The following is a 19,370-nucleotide window of genomic DNA, read 5'->3' as shown; positions in this document are numbered from 1 at the left end:
CAACTGTTTGTTGTGTAATTCTGTATGATTATATTTCATAACAATTCAGAGTTGCACCCACAGAAAACTTCTCTTTTCAGCTGTGAACTTTGTAAATACTACCTTTCTAATACCAAGAGGAGGTATTGTAAATGCAGCTGCTTGATCTTGAGTTGAAAGAACAGAATGCAGAGCTATCAATCTGTGCCTAGAACAAGAAATTAGAGTAATAAATATATACTTATCAAATTAGATAGAGTAAAAAAATGAGACCAGAATAATGACAACATTCGGAGAAAGCAACTAGAACAGACAACTGAAAGAATAAAGCTTTGTATGATTAGGTATGAAAGTCTGCTTCACTGTTTTATTACAATATCTAGAAAAAATAACATCATTAGCTCATAGGGATGTTCTCCCATTAAGTAAAAATGCAGGCAAAATAGTAATACTGCAGAACTTCCGGTTACTTTACAATAATAGCCTAGCAATAAAGGGAGGAAGGTGTCCATAAACCCAAGTTTTTCAAATTGTTCTTCCAAGACAAGGACCATTACAAACACATGCAACTTTAAGTTTGAGTAATAAAGGCCTTCGGAGATGAGATAGCCACAGAGACTGGTACTTTCCTTCTCTTCCAGACCTTTACATCTCAGTGCACCAACAAATATTTAGCATTTGACTGCAATTGTTCCTTTTATGCAGTTGTGTTGCTAACTTTCAGTTACCCAAAAAAAAATTTTTGAAATTATCTGTCACTACAACCCTAGGCCATTTCTCTTGGTAGATCCAGATGCTCTGGAGCTCTTCTCAGGAAGTAGTCACTTCCATGTAAACAGTAAGCCACAGAAATCTGTATCCCAGGTATGGCAGCTTCCATACCCTAAGAAGTGGAAAAGAAGTAGTCAACTGCTTTTGATTAAATAAATTTGTTGAAGAATAAAATAGAAAGTAACAAAAGAAAATTTATCATACCATTCTTAAGTATCTGTCATTTTTGCTTGTACAACTTTTAGATTATAGTAGTAAAAGTACATTCGTATTAAAGCGAAACCACATTTGTACTGCAGTAAAAGTACATTTGTAGCACAATTAGGTCAGAGGTATAACTCTCAGTTTCCTTTTACAAGAACACCAAACCTTAATGAATATGTTTATTGGGTTGTAACTGAGAGTATTAACTTAAAAAAATACATCTGTGTTACCTGTCACGCAAGTTAAATCTTCTGTCAGTTGAAATGAGATCATACAGCTGTTGGATGTGAGCAAGGCCTGGTAAAAAGATCAGCACAGCACCTTCAATGCTCTTGAACTGGGGACTTCTATCTGCAAAATTACAGTACAAGCATATAGTTAAAACAAACATGCATTGCAAGAAGTTTCACATAACAACAGGAACTAATGCTATACCCCGTGGTTAATGCTTTTTAGGATGTTTCATTTAAGAATGAAGTCAAGTACTTCAGTATCAGTAGAAAGCACTGGAAAATAGGTCCAAAGGACAACCACAAGTATATAAACTTTTTAAGAAGTGGACTGTACCTAAGTACGCAAGCAACTCCAAAATAAGTTCAAGGTTGATCTTGTAAGGGTTCATGTATAAGATAGCCTGCTGTGTACGACTGCTATACTTCGCATAGTGAGGAGCCAAATCGATACCAGATCCAGACTGAATTGGGACATACTCCTAAAAAGAAAGAATAAGAAAAAAAAAGAAAAAAAAAAAAAGAAAAAAAAAAATCACATTCTTAGTATTTTAGAAGAAGGTAAGAGAGAAGAAGGTGAATTTGCCATTCACTTGAAACAGAGATAGGGATAAGAGAAATTTAACTGACTAACTTCCCACCAAAACCCGTGCAAGTTAGATTTAATCACAACCACCTACACAATGTGTATAGGTATCTACAACTGTTAAATGACACTCCAGATGGAAAAAAGGTAAAAATTAAAGTCTGCTGAAGAACTAAACAGGCCCCAGGTCCATATCTAGCATTCAACTGGTATCAGTTCAAACTGGGCTAACAGATGTATTCTTGTCTCTCAAAACTCCTACTCTGGGGTATAAGAAACTAGTTTCACCTTTTCCCTCTCCCTCACCTCACCCTTCTCAAGTAATGGTAGCAACGAAAATTAAGAATGAACGAGGCGGCAACTCCTGCAGTGTTTTGGAACAAGAAAGAAGAGTTAGCACGAGAGACATACATTTGAATTGTTTCCAGGCATCTTAAACACATAGCATAGTTTCTGTATTAAGTGGCACTATTGTAAACTTTTTCACTGTTAATCAATATACTTAAGGAAGCATGACACCACATATTCTTCTGTACTGAAGGACAATCAACAGAGCACACCAGAGTATTTTTTTCAACTTAAGTATCAGTGTTTGATCATAGCAAGCTAAATTTCCAGAAGTTTTGCAAAGCAAGTTGGAGCAGATGGGTATCCCCCCAAAATACATAGTCTACATGAACAGCCTAAGCTGCTGAAGTCAGATGGCACTGACAGAATCTCCCCTTCAAGAGTTCTGATGCAAAAGCACAGAGAGCTGTCACTGCAGAGTACTCAAGGATTAGCCACAGACTGTTAAAGAAAAGAGGTCTATACAACAATCTCATGTAAATCATCTCATTTGGCATGTCAAGTTGGAGGTTCTTTCGAGTTTTTCATGTAAGGATAAAGCCTTGTCTCTTCTGTTGTTAGGTTCACTATGTAGGAGAATTCTTTGGCATAAAAAAATTAAATGCTTTCCCTGCTGCTGCTTATAGTGCAGAGCTGGGAATCTACAAGATATCTCATTATCAAATACAGCAAAATCAAGACAGCTATATAGGAGTTGGAGTGACAATCAAAAGGGTGCAGCATTCACAAGTATTTGTAGGAGTGCCACTGTGTCTTTTATAAACTGAAAGAATATTTGATATTCTACAATCCAATAACATTTAATTCAAAGGAACCAAAATGATTAAATAATAAAAACCCTCAAAATTTCCAAGACAAAACGAAAAATGCCTGTTTTACCTGGTGCTTTGTAGTGCTTCCTCCTTTGCCGGTAACATTTATTGTTACTTCCTCCTCCTCCTCCAAGAACTTCTGACAATATTCTGAGTCTTTCTCCAAAACATAGCCAGTTGCTTCAATTACATCTTCAACATGAAAAATCTTTAGTGAAAATTCAAAGAAAAAGCACAAGGCATGTCAAAAATTAATGAGCAGCCTTTTTCACTTTTTAAAGCTTACTGAACAAAGTTGAACAGGGCATGCCTTAATGTTGCAATAAATCTTCCAGATTTCAAATAAAACTCTTACAATTTTTGAAAACCTAACCTTAGAGCTGCTACAAGTTTGTCAACGGGCTTCTCCACCTGATCATTACATAACCTTTACCATAGTCTACATAGCACAAGTAAGAAAAACACCTAAGAGTGCAATGACAAAGTTACAGGGGGTGGGAGGAATTCTTAAATGCTTTACCTTCTACCTAGGTTTAACAGAGAAAAATCAAAGTGTCACTGATGGACTGACTGTAATCAATTAAATCCATCACGAAGAAATAGTACAGCTGTGCACTTCAAAGCCCTGAAGCTATTCTGTATTTTCATAAAAGGACTACAAGTCCCTAAAATATTTATTTTAAGATCTGTATTTTTGGTAAAAAAAAAGTGATATAGGTATATTACCTAGATACTAACCAGGCAAACACTGCACACATGCATACAAAGTGTCTTGCATAATCAAAATAAACATCTACCTACCTCAACAGGGTAGCTCCTCCCTGAGATCCTTAAAATGGGACAGTGTGAGAAATAGCTGGAAAACTTCTCACTGTCTACAGTGGCGCTCATTAAAATCAGATGCAGGTCTGAACGCTTATGCAAGATCTCTTTCAGAATAACTAGCAAGAAATCAGACTGGACACTTCTTTCATGTACCTAGAATTAGAAAAACACATCTATAGCAAGAATTTAGTACAGGTCAAGGCCCAGAATAATTATAATTTCTGCAGAACAGTAAAGAACTGATAACCTCATCTACAATAACATGAGATATACTTGAAAGAAGACCATCTTCTTGAAGTTTTCGAAGCAGGACACCTGTCGTACAGTACAGTAGTCTGGTGGCTTCTCCTGTTCTTGATTCCATACGAATTTGATATCCACACAGGGAATTCTTAAAAAATAAATTAAAAATATAGAATAACTAAACATACAAGCTCACAATATTCAAAATTTAGTGAACTCTACTGTCAGATTCAGACACCGCACAAGTTGCTAATTAAGTAGTATACTGAATGACTGCCACACTTCCATACAAGTACTTTCTTTCCTTTGTTAAGAAAAGAAAAATACAAAAGTTTATCCAGAGTAGCAAAGAGCTGGTAAAATCAGGGCGCTTTTCAGGACTCTCTGACAGTCTCAAAAGTATTTTTGCACAAATTACCCTAACAAATGCAGGACTTCAGCTTTCTTCAGATAACAAAATAACTTATACTGGAAAGGCCCTCTCTCAAGGCCAGACTGGATTGCTCAGAGCCTTATTCAGGGGATTTTGCTTCAGCCCTAGTCATAGTGATGGCCAATAGTCCCTGGAGCATCTGCTCAAATCTTTGACCATTCCCACTATGAAACACTGTTGCTCTACATCAGCCTCTGAAGATTTTAGAAATCATACAGAGATACCTACAGGTTCACAGGTGACAAGACAAAATAAATAACTGACATACCAAGAAGTCCTTTTCAAGAGAAAATAGCATCTAATTGTTTTGTTGTGTAAGAAATAGTGTTCTTGCTTTTTGTCAACAATCCAGCCCCCTGTATTTGATCAAGACAAGCAAAAGAATTCAGACACTTCTTACTTTTCCTCCTGGTCCTGATTCGCAGCCCAGCTCTTCACAAACCCTGGTTGCCAGACTCACCGCTGAGATTCTTCGGGGTTGTGTGCAAACGATGTTGCATTTTTTTGATCCTTCATCTAGCAACAAGTCTTCTAACAAAAAATGGGGCACCTGGGTACTCTTCCCACTGCCTGTTTCACCAGCAACAACAATTACTCGATGTTTTTTAAGAGTTTCTACAATTGAGTATCTGTGCTTAAACACAGGCAACTCCTGTCTCTCTTTCAGAAGCCTCTGGTATCTGGAAGAACTCTGCAGCTTCTTAAACAAAATCCTTGAAGGTTCCAAATTATCTGCATCTGAGGTCTCAAGGGAGAGACTGCTGAAGTCCTCATCAGAAACTAAGTTTTCCCAGGAATCTTCAGGACCCTCAGATAGTTTTGGCTGATTTTCAGACTGTAGCTGCTGTTGTTGTTTGAGTTTGTTTAATAATCTAGCAATAAAGGTATCACGTGGCTTGTTGGTTTCTATCTTGCTTTCTTCTTCCTTTTTCTTTTCAATATCCCTCCACTCTAGCCAGACATCTCGGTAGGTAGGAGGCAGCAACTGATGAACTGACTTCAGGTGCAAAAAGCAGAAAAAAACTATTACATACTACTTAGTAGTATCATCATTAATATTTTATGCGTAAACAAACTCAAATGTCAAAAGATATGACAAAAACCAAGAAAGAAGTCATTCTGAATACAGAAACTATGAAAGAAGTAATAGAAATGTCAACAATAAATTTTTATTTTCAATTAGCTTACAGTTTTTACAAGACTGAAAGTACAGCTTTACAAAAAAAATCATTTCTGCATGCTGCAAAGCATATGCACAATTAGATAAAAACAAATGAATTTGTAATAGAAGCAAAGAATTTAATGGGAAATACTACATGAAACTATTTTTAGAACCTAACCATAGATAATAATATAGATAACAAAAAAGTGCAGAAGCAGATTTGAGGCCAAGAACAGTAGTACTGCTAAGAAACTTACTTGTCCTTTGGTTAAATGGTAGAGCGCCAAAGTAGCAGCTAGATGTTGTGCTTGCATACTATCTTCTGTTACAATTGTAGGACACATTGTCATTACATCATCTGATGACTTGATAATCCTGACCCTTAAAGAGATATTTCAAAGGCATTTACCTCAATTTTTTGCTACTGATATAAACAGAAAATACGTATATAACGTAACATTTTCAGCAAAGATTCCAGCTGTGAATTCGTGGGGTTTTTTTCCCTCTTCACAAACATCTTCACTTTCTTCAAGGCAGAAGTGTTTATATACACACAGATTATCATTAAGGTTAGGTGCTTTGGAAGAAGGACTAAGTGTTTGTGGGCTTGTAAGCATATAGGATAGGTCGAGGTGACATTTAATGATCTACTGAGATGCAAACATCTGTTTAACAGATAAACACCAGTCAGAGCAGCAGTCAAATTTTCCATATTCTTAGGGTGGCAGTCCATTAGTAGTTTTTAGCTTGAGCAAGAAAACAAGCTCTTTTCCTTGGTTTCTTCAAGAAATGTTGCTCATTGATAATGTTGTGACTACTTTATTTATACATGGTAATATTCTACTTTACAAATCTATATTATACACTTGATTTCTAAAAGAAATTTTAAAATAAAATACTGCACTCTCTTGCCTACAAATTTATGTTAGTTTTAATACAAATTTTTAATTTGCACTTTATTTCACACAATCTCCAGAGTGGTTTTGGTATTCACAAACTTGAATCTTTGATTTGTTACTTTGAATATCAAACGTAAACTGTTCAAATCTATCTCACAGCTTCAGACTAATTTTTCATTCAGCAGTACACAAATAAAAAACCTTCATCCCTGCTTTATGGGATCATTCACTAGAATCTTATTTTTGTGACTTTGTCTAGTCCAAGCATCACTTTTGAGAGCTATTCAGAGTAAAATATATCCCTGATGGACTAAACAGGACACACTATATAAACACACTGTATTAATATAAATCTCAATCAACAATACAGAATTGACCCAGTTTTTATTTTCAAATGAACCAAAAGACAAATGTAAAGATTACAGGAAATACATACCTACATTTCCAATATTTTCCAACGGGAATTTTTTCAAAAGCAGGATTTGGGCTCTTGGGAAAATTCTTTCTGCACCAGTCAATCAAAAATTGTTTTGGAGATTTACCAGTCCAGCTTCGAGCACTATAATCAAAATTTCTTATATCTAGTGGTTCCCTCTTTTTCACTGCAAGAGCAGAAAAACACATTTTTAAGTATCTTAAAATTTATTCTACATTCATTTGAAGTAATTTTTACCTTTTATTCACATGTATTTAACTAGACAGCACTATTTTCTGGAATGTTTTGCAGAAATACAGGTATTGATGATACATGACAGAAATTTCTGCTTTTCCTACAGAAGTATCTGGCAGAAAATTAATTACAGTATTTTGTTATCTCTGATCACCCAATAATTTCAGAACTTTCATTAAAGTTTCGTTATTAGAAAATAACCTAACAATTTGAATATTTACAATTAAAATAGTTGAAAAACATGTGAAGGTGACTGGAATAGCAACTAGCCCTACAACTGAAAAAAAAAAATCTAATTTTTAAGACATGACAGCATGACAAAAATAGCTTTCAACGTAATCTGCTAAAACAACTCCAGATCCTTTAAAGGTAGCTTGGTCAGTGAGACAGACTGTACACAAATGACACTGATTTGGGTGGGAGTGTTGATCTGCTGGACAGCAAGAAGGCTCTGCAGACAGATCTGGACAGGGTGGATCCATGGGCTGAGGCCAATGGTGTGAGGTTCAACAAGGCCAAGTGCTGGGTCCTGCTAAAACAACCCCAGGCAGCACCACAGGCTGGGACAGAGGGACTGGAAAGGACCTGGGGGTGCTGGTGACAGCAGCTGAACATGAGCCAGGGTGTGCCCAGGTGGCCAAGAAGGCCAATGGCATCCTGGCCTGGATCAGCAATAGTGTGGCCAGCAGGACCAGGGCAGGGATTGTCCCCCTGTACTGGGCACTGGTGAGGCCACACCTCGAGTGCTGTGTCCAGTTCTGGGCCCCTCACTGCAAGAAAGACATTGAGGTGCTGGAGGGAGTCCAGAGAAGGGCAATGGAGCTGGGGAAGGGTCTGGAGCACAAGTCCTGTGAGGAGCAGCTGAGGGAGCTGGGGGTGTTTAGCCTGGAGAAAAGGAGGCTCAGGGGTGACCTTATCACCCTCTACAACTGCCTGAAAGGAGGCTGTAGCCAGGTGGGGGTTGGCCTCTTCTTCCAGGCAACTGGCGATACGTCAAGAGGACATAGCCTCAATCCGCATCAGGGAAGGTGGTTCAGGCTGGACAGTAGGAGGGATATCTTCACAGAAAGGGCTGTCGAGCGTTGGAATGGGCTGCCCAAGGAGGTGGTGGAGTCAGCAACCCAGGAGGTACTTAAGGAAAGACTGGACTTTGCACCCAGTGCCATGGTCTAATGGACATGGTGGTGTTTGGTCATAGGTTGGACTCAGTCTCAGAGGTCTTTTCCAAGCTAATTGGTTCTGTGATAATCCACCTTCCTTTCCAACCAGAGTTTGTTCACTTATCACTGCAAACCTAGAAAAACAAGAACTAATTTTGGAAATTTATGGTATGATTCAAGCTTATACTGAATCACTTCCAACGCACCTTTGTCTTCCTTTGCAGCACCATCAGGTTTTTCAAGCAAACTCAAATTCAAAGTGGTTTCTTGAGGCTGAGATGAGGGAATTTTTTTCTTTTCATTTTGCTGCTGGTTTGAAATCTTTATAGATGGATTAAATACTGGATGTTCCTCAAGTACTGCCATTTCTGTCAGAGAGAGAATATAACTTACACCCACCAACGGCTTAAAAAACACTACATTAATTCATACTGAGTACCCAAAAACAGAAGTAGTGAAATGTTACTGACATTTTAGAATTTGACCAAGAAAGAACAGATTCAGAAAAGCCTTCATTTCACAGAGTGGCATAAAAGATAATGAAATCATCTTCAAGTCAATCTGACTCCAATATTTAATCGCCTAACAAACATGCAGGCCAGAAAATAAAACACAGGTAACTTGCATAGCTCTACCTTGCTGAATTCTTCTTATTTTTTCTTGTGCTGCCTTCTGGCCTTGCTTGTCTTTGTCTTGCTTGGAGATGCTTGCTTGTTCTTTTGCTTCTGAAAGCTTGGCAGACAGATGTACATATCTCTCATTCTATTTCAAACAGAATTATTAATTACAAGTTGAACATGGTATGCTTGTCACTTTCAATGACCTTCATAATAAAGTGCAGGTTTTTTATCCTTTGTACCAAGCTTACACAATCGGGAAAAATGAGTTTTTACTTAACTAACACTCAAAACCTCCCAGAATTTGATAGTAACTCACTCAATCTCACTGAAATGTATTTTAAATTTTTTTCCTGCACGTTACATTCCAACATTTTGAACCCAGTGCAAGTAATATGGGAAATGAAAAACAACTTAGAAAAGAAGCAGCTTCAACAGATTTTCCTTCAGCAGCCAGATGCATTACTGATAACACAAGAGAAGTTTTCAATCCCCAATTTGTAACACACAATTTTGTAACAAATAGATCCACCACATGCAGATGTACCAGACATGTCAGTTTTTAGAAAGACTTCCATGAAGCATTATTCTGCTTACTGGGTCAAATTTTTCTTGCTCTGTCTCTTTCACAGACTCATCCTTCTCTTCATCACTCTGTTGCTCGGCATATTGCAAAATCCATTCCTTCATACTCAATTCTTTCTCTTTCCTCACATTCGTTTCCTAAGAGCAATGTAAGTTAAAAGTAATGATAAAGTATGTGAAAACAATGCTTTTTCTGCCAGTATCCAGGATCTACTGGTTAAGATTTTATATATAAAATATATATATGACAAGAAAAAAAATGGCTCAAACTTCTCCAACCAGGGTGAATACTCCACCATACACTTAAATAGATCTTAACACTAGAGCAACTATAATTGCCATAAAGAATGAAATTATTTGCATGAAATCTTTTTGTTTTCTAGTTTAAGATTCAATAACCACAGAAATCGAAACACTGAAAGCATGTATGCAAACTTTAACCCATGCAAGTGTGTAGAGAGTGCCACATGTAAATAAACAGAATAAACCCATTATAGCATAAAATTAAGCAATTAATCTATAGAGTCATAGAATGGCTTGCGTTGGGAGGGACCTTAGAGATCATCTAGTTCCAACACCCCTGCCATAGGCAGAGACACCTTCCTCTATGGCAGGTTGCTCAAAGCCCCATCCAACCTGGCCTTGAACATTGCCAAGGATGGGGCATCAGCAGCTTCTCTGGGCAATCTGTGCCAGTGTCTCATCACCCTCACAGAAAATAATTTCCTCCTAATACCTAACCTAAATCTCATGAGATTCTCCATGCTTTACCACAAAAATGAACTACAAAGAACCTTCACAGGAAAAATACCTTTAAATTACCATTCCACTGAAATTAAAATGCAGGTGACAACTATCAATCATACAACATTTTCATAAGCTTTCCACATCAGTGCTTGAAATCAATACATCTCCCATATTTCTGAAAGCTTTGTTCTCTCCTCCCTGCCCTGCCCCAAGTAACTAGAGATTAGATTTTCAGATTACCTTAGTTTCAGGGCCATTTTCTTTCTTTTTGTTGTCTTCTAAGGGAGGCAGCGTTCCACGTTGTGACACAACAGAACGAAATTTTGCTCTAGGTTTCTGCTGCTGCTCTTCAAATTGCTGGCTAAAACCTTCAGGCAAGGCATCTTCAAAATAAAACATGTCACAGAAAATATCAATAATAATTACAGGAAAATATTTTAAAGTGTGTTGGTAAACAATTAGAAGAACACAAACAGAAATAAAAATTAGGCTTTAGCATTTATGTAAGATACTATTTGCTCACTGGACTTCCACAGAACTCCAAGTGCAGAAACAGGAAGACCACAAGATTTATACACTAAAATATCCCAGAACCAGTCAGGCGTGCCTCTAGGAAAAGAACACTGTTGTAACTACTAGTCTTAGAAACATATTGTATTTAATTGCTACTATGAAGTAGGAATGCTACTGCTTAGGAGGTCCTGTTTCTCTTCTGTCAAGAACTATTTTGTCACCACACTCACCATCGGGAAGGTTTAAACAAAGCCAGTCAAGTGCAGAGTGAAGATCACCACCATATAAAAGTGTATTTTTCATTGCTTCTTCAATGTGCTCAGTCTTAAAAGAGAATCTTTGTAAAGCCATATATACATCCTATAAATGAGACAGCCAGAAAAGGTTAGTATTTAATCTAACAATGTAACACAGGCTTGCAAAGTTCTATTTCCCACATATCAGAAAGTCAGCATTAAAGGGAGATAAACAATGTGCAACAGTGTATCTAAAACTTAAGCAGAAAATTGTTTTGCACACAGAGTTTATAATACTTTCTTTCTAAATATACATGCATAAGTATAAATAAATCTACATTCCTGCCTCTGTACACAATATATTTTATAGCTAAATAAGGACATACCTGTAATTTTCCAAGTATATGGAATGAAAAATGTAGGAAACCTAAATCATTCAGATTAAGTACTATTCCTCTATGTTGTCTGAAACCTCTTGATTTTAGTTCCTGAATCCATAAAGATGTGCCTTTCCTAATAAGCATACTTCTTGATTTCACTGACTAATCATTAGTGTAACTACTGAAAAGCATGGTGTATTGGCTTGTACTGTATACAGAAGTGTAGTATAACACTTGATAAAAATGACAAAAAACAAACTTTATTCTACATAAATAATGGAAACTAAAACTTTGAACTGTACCTGTAGTTTCTTTGCAGTTAGTCTTTTGGAAATAATTCCTTTGTCATCATTTTGGTTTTTATGTTTATTAATCACATCGATAATCCTTTTCTCCAAACTACCATTTATCATTACCTGCAAAGAAAAAATTAATTGATACAGGTAAACATTAGAAGCTTTTCTGACATGTCAGTGCTCTTAATGACTAAGGATGTAAGAATGGAGAAATCTCTCTGCCATTCAAATTCCAATTTTTCAAGCTTTCCATAAGTGGCCTAAACATCTCTTACAAAAAGGATACCTTTATTTCTGCAAGCTATATGCTTTTACTTGAAACAGAGGGATTCGTTCCTTATTACCAAGAAAGCCCATGTACATTTTCAAGGAAATTTGGTATGTTAAGTGAAATGCCATAAGTAAATTTTCAAAAATTTCTACCAGAAAAACCAAGGTCTTTCTGTTCTACTTGTATAAGATAATTTGGACATAAAGATGCAATCTGTGATATCCTCCTTCCAAAACAAATATAAAAAACAAATTTAGTATAATAATTCTAAATAATATTTGAAACTCTTCTGAAACATGAACCAGGCTTTACTTACTACTAAGTTTGTTATATAAAATCTGTAACTCTTTCCTGACAGGAAGAAAAATCAATACACACAGCAGAAGCCCAAACCTAACTCCTAAAATAATCTTGCATGCGAAGTATGATTTGTTATTTAAAAAACAGACAGCCATTCTCCTACACTGTTAATTTATCCCTATTTCTTAAAGGACACTCAAAACCCTAAACAATATCAAACTCAAAATGGTGACTGTCTCACACATTAATGTAGTTTACGTGCACAACATAATACTGAAATAGACCTGAAGAAATATTTACTCAGCTAAAGCAGTATTATGAAAATCAAAGTTATTTACATAAAGAAGATACTTGCCTTAAGAACAGATTTATCTAGATTTGCAGCACTACTGGAATCTGTTGTTGAACCAAAACTGTAAGTTTTTGGACCTGCAAATTTTAAATAACAATCAATTACACAAAACTCATTGAGAACATTGTTTAAAGTAGCTAAAGCAGACCTAACATAACACAGGTTAGTGCAAACTATTACACTAACTTGCCAGAAACTTGCAGGTGCATAAAGACAATAATAATCAAGAAAGGCCTTAAACAAGGAACAGTGAAGAGGGCTACGACTCTTGGTAGACAAAATATAAAATTCAGAGAGTATAATGAGAGGAAATGGGATTGACTGCTCACCCTCTCAACACTGAAAAAGGATTGCCAAATAGGAAGTAAATGGCAGCTTCAGAACATGCAAGGTTGCTAAGAATTTTTTATTATAGAGCACATAGCTATGTAACAGAACCCTTTGCCACTAAAGCTATGGACAGTGGATATTTACTGAGGTCCGAGGGCAGACAGAACAGCTCTGAAGTAAAGAAATCAATTGATATGGGAGAGTATTGAAAAAAAATTATATCTGGCTCAGGAAGACCCTAAGCCACAGCTGGTGGAGCCTATATCACTGCATGCCTGATCTGTTCTTACCTACATACCTGCTTTTGTCCCCTACCTAGGAAAGGGCACTGGGTTACAGAAGCCTTTGGCCTGCTCTGCTACAGCCATTCTTAAATACTTCTCATTTAACAGCTATTAAAAAAACCAAACCCCAATTCACAAAACTATTTATCGCCATTAGAATGACAACACACAGCTTGCTGTTGAATTGAGCACACATACAGTGTCTGGTACTCCACAGGTAGGAAGAAACTGAGCAAGCCCACAGCTTCCACCAGCCCGTGTGGCTAAGTGCTGTTCCAGGAGGCACAGTTCATCCATGCTGGCCTGCCTGCAGAATGGCTCTGGGAGAGCCTGCTTTGAGATCAGACCCGGTTTTGGTAACTGCATTTCAGAAAAAGTATGGTCACCTCTGCTCAGGAGAGACAAACAGCTGTCAGCACTCAGGAGTTACTCACTGGCACTTACCAATGGGCTCTTTAGAATATACCAACTTAGCTTTCACGTACCCTGACTGATTTTTCACCATATTATGCAACCTGAGAGAGAAGCAGGATATTTTCTGAAGAGGACTGAGTACCGTGGTTACTGGAGAAGTGGAAGACACAAGAACTACACTTGGTAGAGCCCACACTTGTGAAAGCAGACTACATTAACAGGTCCAGGAAGCTTATATTAACAGATTACAAGAACTTTTTCTTAACAAATTCGAATCGCAGATGCCCTGGCCATTGCATGATTTGCTCATGGTCTGCAACACAAGCTGTTCTAACGTTATATAGTATCTGAGCTACTTCTGGCAAAGCTGGCTTATTGAAAATAGGCATCTCACAGTGTTGCAGAATATCATTATTCAGACATTCAGAATAACATTATTCAGAACAGTCATCCCTTATCTTATCCAACACCACAGAAGTGCCTCCAGCCCTGTAACAGCTCCTTCAAGACAGAAAAAAACCCTAAAACAATCCCAAATCCACATTACATTAATTTTAATAACATACAAAACAAAGACCTACATCTGGGAAAGTACCATCCAAACACTTGCTCCATAGGAGCTACTGACCATCTAATAACAAGACTTTCTGTAATTAACTCAATACATCAATGCCACCAAGGCTTATCTGCTCAGGGACACCCATGGCAGCAGAATCACAGAATAAGTACAGTTGGAAAGGACCTCTAGAGATCATCCAACCTAGAGCGGGCGACACAGGAATGAATCCAGGTGAGTTCTGCATGTCTCCAGAGAGGGTGACTCCATGACCTCCCCAGACAGCCTGTTCCAGTGCCCTGCCACCCTCAGTATACAGGATTTCTTCCTCATGTTGAGGTAGAACTTGTCATGTTTTGGTTTGCAGATATTGCTCCTCATTCTGGGTACCACGGAAAAGAGTCTGGCACCACCCTCTTGGCACACGCCTTTGAAATCTTTATATACATTTATGAGAGCCCCTCTCAGTCTTCTCTGAACAGGCCCAGCTCCCTCAGTCTCTCCTCATAAGGAGAGCCATCATCTTTGTGACCCTCCATTGGGTAGATCCACTCTCCAGTAGCTCCTCTCTCCCACAGAGAAGCCCAAACCTGGACACAGAACAACAGACGTGGCCTCACTAGGGCCGACTAGACGGCGAGGACTGCCTCCCTTGACCAGCTAGACAGGCAAGGCGGGCTGTAGCCAGGCCCAACCACATTAGGAGCAGAGTAATTCCAGCTGCCTCTCCCGATGCTGGGAAACAACAGCCCCTATGGCCGACCTCTCCTCGTAACGCCGCGGTCCACGGCAGCCGCACCCGTGGGGGCCCCCTGAGGGCACTGCCCCTCCAGCCAAGGCACCCTCAGCCGCGCGCACAGCGGGCCCCACTCCTCGTCCGCACGGCACGGCCGCTCCCCGGGCTCCGCGGGGCGCGGTACCTTGTTTGACACGCGGCTCCTTGGAGGCAGGTGCTGGTCGCGGCGGGGCAGCCCGGCTGGCCGGACCGCCGGCCGCAGCTGCCCCGGCCTGGGCGGCGCCGGCGCGGGCGGTGACAGCGGCGGCAGCAGCCGCATGAGCCGCGCCGCCCGCGCGCTGCTTCTTGTTGCGGCCGCCCATGGCACCCCCGCCGCCCTGCGCGCGCGCACATACGGGCACCGCACTTGACACGGCCGCCGCCGCGTCCCATTGGCCAGCACTCCCAGCGCACGCGCGTAGGCCGCGCGGCCTGCGTCGGGTTTTCGCGCATCGCCTCCCAGCGGCAAAGGGCCGGGTGTGTGCCCGGGGGGAGGGTCACAGAAGGGTCCGGCATCGGGACCGAGAGCCAGATCCAGACAGAAATCGAGATCGAGATACGGCGCGGGCCGTGCGGGCGGCTCTGGGTGCCAGAACCGGCGGGAGTCTCTGTCTCTCCTCGGGGGGCGGGGCCGGAAGGGCCCTTCTCGCGTGAGGCGTGAGGCCCTTCACGGGGCATTGTGGGAGCGCGGCCGCTAAGATGGCGGAGGCCTTTGGGGATGAGCTCTTCAGCGTGTTCGAGGAGGACGCGGCCGTCCCCGCCTCTGGCGCCAAGAAAAGCAAAACGGGCCCCGCCGAGGGTGCCAGGAGGCCGGGGTAAGGGCGCGAAGCGGGGTTGAGGCAACTATACCGGGGGCGCTCTGGCGGCGGGGGTGAGGGCCGTAACGCTGGGCCCGGCTTCTGCCGGCTTGATTGAGCTGCTGAACCCCCTCGGGACTCAATGTCTATAAGTGTCTGAAGGGAGGGTGCCGGGAGGATGTAGTCAGGCTCTTCTTGGTGGTGCCGAGCAATAGGAGAAGAGATAACGGGAAGAAACTGATGCACAGAAAGTTTCACCTGAACACGAGGAAGAACTTCTTTAGTGCGTGGGTGACTGTGCACTGAAACAGATTGCCCAGAGTTTTGGGAGTCTCTCTCACTGGACCTATACAAGTACCATCTGGACACACTCCTGTGCAGTGTGCTCTAGGATCGTCCTGCTTGAGCATGGAGGTTGGACCAGATGACCCACTGTGGTCGCTTGCAGCCTGACCCATTCTGTGATTCTGTGAGGCACTTTCCCAGGATCCCTGGCTCTAAAGTTGTAGCCAGCCCTGGTGCTGTGGTCAGCTGGGGAGTATGGGGACCTGGTGTCCATCTTATCTGGGCGCTGGTTTGAAATTCCACGACAGTTTTTGTGGATGGACTTACCTGGGTTGTTTCCCAAGTGCAATGGGATCACGGTTTCCCTTAGCCTATCTGTTTTTTCTCCTGAAACTACATGAATAAATGAGGCAAAATGTAAATTTCTTACGTTTTTATGTTGCAGAAAACGATTGGAAGAAAAGCCTTCGGTACCAGCAATAGTAAAGCCAAAAAGGGAAGTTGAGCTTGATAGTACTGAAAATGTCTTTTTGGGAAAAAAGCCGAAATTGGAAGATGTTTTATCAGAAGATGTTAAGTAAGTGCCTGGCTTAATGTGTAAGGTAGTCCTAGCAAGCCACACTGGGAACAGTTGGGAACAGTTGATAAAAAGTAGCTTTGCAGTGTTTTCATGTAAAGATGGATTTGCACAAGTTTGTTTTTCCATTATCTGTTTAAGTGAGAATGTGCTGCTAGTGCAGCCTCAGCAGTAATGAGCACTGGGTGTGTTTAAAATACTGCAGACTTGTAGATGTTTGCAGTAGAAAGTATACATTAATTTGTGGTTACTCATATGAATCGGTGACTCTTGCTCAAAGCCATCATGTTCATTTCACATAGAGCAGAAGATGAGCTGGAAGTACGTGGGAGGAGACAGGCTTGCTGTGTACTGTGATGTTGAAAGACATAGTTGGCTTGGGATATCGGAAGAGTAAATTGGCAAATAGGACAAACAAGGCTTTTGAGGCATGTAAGGTGGTAACTGCATTGTCATTTGGTCTTGCATTTAATTTTTCTGAAGTTCAGTGTCAGCTTTTCTGTGAAAAGCTCATGAGAAGACTTCTCAAAACACTGTAAACAAAGGGTAAGTGTATAGAAGCAAAACAGAACCAGAAACAATACTTTTAAGTCATTTTCTGTGTTGGTGGTATCAGTAGAATGTATACTTGCCTGAAGTAGCTTGCTAAGTATGTTAAAACCATCAGAAATAAACAGTTTCTTGCATTGAGACATTAGGCCCTTCTTGTGGCCATTAGAGAAGGAACTGGTAAAGAAAAGAGGAGCCTTGTCCTCAGGCAGCTGCTTGAGATGCTTCAAGCTGCTTACTCTGTCTTGACTAGTAGCAGGAGTACAGGTCTTGAATTTTGTTTCATTATGTATTGAAAAAAGTCCTCATTTAATCATAAAACTTTATGGGAATAAATGTGACCTAAGTGCTGTTGTGTGGTGCAATTTTTGAGTCAATAGCTAAAGTAGATTTATATGGTAGCAAAATTTTAATTTACAGGTATTAGTCCTGGTGGTAACCTCTGCTGCCTGTCCATGCCAAGACTGTGCATCCTTTTTTTTTGGTGTTGCAATTCAAGTAAAGGTGAAATTCAACATATTCACACTTACAAAGATCAGGGTTTTTGAGTACTTATTTTGGCAATCCTAACTCATATCTTTTTAGTTTGACAGATCTGATGCCTCAAGTAACGGTGCAGTCTGTGGACACTGTTGAAGGTTGTACACATGAGGTGAGTGCAATGAAAATGCAGATGAAAAATAGGCTTGTTTCACCTAATTGTGTGTATCCTGCCAGTATAACAGTATTTGATATTCCGCTTGTAATTATTAGATCATAGAATCACTGAATTTTTTAGGTTGGAAAAGGCCTTTGTGGTCTAACCATTAACCTATCACTGCCAAGTCCTCCCCTAAACCTTGTTCCCAAGTGCCACATTTACACATCTCTTAAATAGCTTCAGGGATGATAACTCAACCACTTTCCTGGACGGCCTGGTCCAGTGCTTGACAAGTCTTTTCTAATGTTCAATCTCTTCATACACATTTTAAGGTCATTTCATATCCTCCTTTTGCTTATTACCTCAGAGAAAAAGCTGTCTCCCCACCTGGGGGTGCCTGCAGTGCTCGTTAGAATTGTTGTGACCCAAGGGCAGGACCTTGTACCTGACCTTGCTGAACTTCACACCGTTGATCCAGCTTGTCCTGATACCTCTCCAGAGCTTTCTTGCACTCTAGCAGATACAGTATTTCATACTATGTTTAAGGTTGTGGGGAATTTGAAGTCTCTATCTGACACTGAGCATGCACAAAATGCACTTGAAAAATTAGTAAAATATTTTACCAGAAAAAGTTTCAATCATACTTAAAATAAAATGAGTGATTGTGAAAGACTCAAATCATAATGTTGATAGGTTTCCATATTTGTAAGGTACAAGAACATTTTGAGCACTGTTGTTGAGGAGAAGAACCTACTGGTTGGTGAAACATGTTTGTGTTCGTAGTGTGATCAGAGCATTGAGGTATTCTGCTATTCTAGTTCAAGAATGAAAGACTTTCTTGTAAAGATTATTTTATGTGCAAAGTAATGAAAACTTCCGTTTTCAAGTTGTGTTCATAGACATAAATACAAATTCAAATGCAAGAAATATAAACTATTAATGTTGGGTTTTCTTAAATCATCCTGCATCCATATATGACTATCAGAAAGAGTTCATGTGAGAATCAAATATGTAAATTTTAAATTCCTTGTACTGTTATGGTCTTTTTCTCTTGTGTGCTGTTTTGCAGAACTAACTCAAGTTAATTAGGGTCACATTCAAGGGCTCTGTATCATCAGACTTTTGTAATGAAGGAACTGTATAAACATTTGCTGATAAGGGTTCTAAAGCCCATGTGTCTGTACAATTCTTGTTATTTTGAGATGTCTGGTAAAGGTTTGCCATTACTTAGTAAGTATAGAGAGCTTAAGTATTTAAAGTGATTAACTGTTAGATATTGGCAAGGAACGGGAATGTTACCAGTATAGATACAGTGTACTTGAAAAGGGAATGTTTATCAATGTGAGCTCAGTAATTACTTGAAACATCCACTGGCCGGAAGACATGATTGTGTCTTGGCCTGAAAAGCTAGTATTCCAAGGTAGCTGAAGCAGTAATGTCTCACACAATACAGTAGGGATATCCGAGAAGTGAGAGAAGGAGCATTGTTGGGGCAGGAGAATAAAGAGATTGATAGAAAAACTCTTGAGAGGAAGGGATGAACC

At 39.9% G+C, this 19,370-nt stretch overlaps 2 protein-coding genes across 4 annotated transcripts in view; one reads left to right on the top strand and one right to left on the bottom strand.

The window, feature by feature from the left end:
- Nucleotides 1-15,316, bottom strand: part of DHX29 (DExH-box helicase 29) — a 28,961-nt gene extending 13,645 nt beyond the window's left edge. The window contains exons 1-17 of one of the 2 annotated variants that reach the window (XM_032096451.1): nt 15,124-15,316; nt 12,623-12,696; nt 11,703-11,816; nt 11,015-11,144; nt 10,512-10,654; nt 9,537-9,662; nt 8,958-9,084; nt 8,529-8,690; nt 6,929-7,094; nt 5,851-5,974; nt 4,832-5,428; nt 4,003-4,146; nt 3,732-3,908; nt 2,998-3,138; nt 1,522-1,666; nt 1,185-1,305; nt 103-187 (exon numbers count right to left, since the gene is read on the bottom strand). In XM_032096451.1, the coding sequence (XP_031952342.1) occupies nt 103-187; nt 1,185-1,305; nt 1,522-1,666; nt 2,998-3,138; nt 3,732-3,908; nt 4,003-4,146; nt 4,832-5,428; nt 5,851-5,974; nt 6,929-7,094; nt 8,529-8,690; nt 8,958-9,084; nt 9,537-9,662; nt 10,512-10,654; nt 11,015-11,144; nt 11,703-11,816; nt 12,623-12,696; nt 15,124-15,301 (2,754 nt within the window). In that variant the 5' untranslated portion in view covers nt 15,302-15,316. Of the gene's footprint in view, nt 1-102; nt 188-1,184; nt 1,306-1,521; nt 1,667-2,997; nt 3,139-3,731; nt 3,909-4,002; nt 4,147-4,831; nt 5,429-5,850; nt 5,975-6,928; nt 7,095-8,528; nt 8,691-8,957; nt 9,085-9,536; nt 9,663-10,511; nt 10,655-11,014; nt 11,145-11,702; nt 11,817-12,622; nt 12,697-15,123 lie in introns of those variants that run through there. The other variant, XM_032096452.1, reaches the window with a different exon arrangement.
- A 126-nt stretch (nt 15,317-15,442) lies between these two features.
- The window catches only part of MTREX (Mtr4 exosome RNA helicase), a 42,094-nt gene continuing 38,166 nt past the window's right edge, over nt 15,443-19,370 (top strand). The window contains exons 1-3 of one of the 2 annotated variants that reach the window (XM_032096454.1): nt 15,443-15,793; nt 16,506-16,637; nt 17,772-17,838. In XM_032096454.1, coding sequence (XP_031952345.1) covers nt 15,678-15,793; nt 16,506-16,637; nt 17,772-17,838 — 315 coding nt within the window. In that variant the 5' untranslated portion in view covers nt 15,443-15,677. The remainder of the gene's footprint in view (nt 15,794-16,505; nt 16,638-17,771; nt 17,839-19,370) is intronic. The other variant, XM_032096453.1, reaches the window with a different exon arrangement.

This window comes from Corvus moneduloides, chromosome Z (assembly GCF_009650955.1).
Source record: "Corvus moneduloides isolate bCorMon1 chromosome Z, bCorMon1.pri, whole genome shotgun sequence".
Taxonomy (NCBI): Eukaryota; Metazoa; Chordata; class Aves; order Passeriformes; family Corvidae; genus Corvus; species Corvus moneduloides.
Note: the sequence above shows the minus strand (reverse complement) of the source record. Positions and strands in the feature narration are given on the sequence as shown.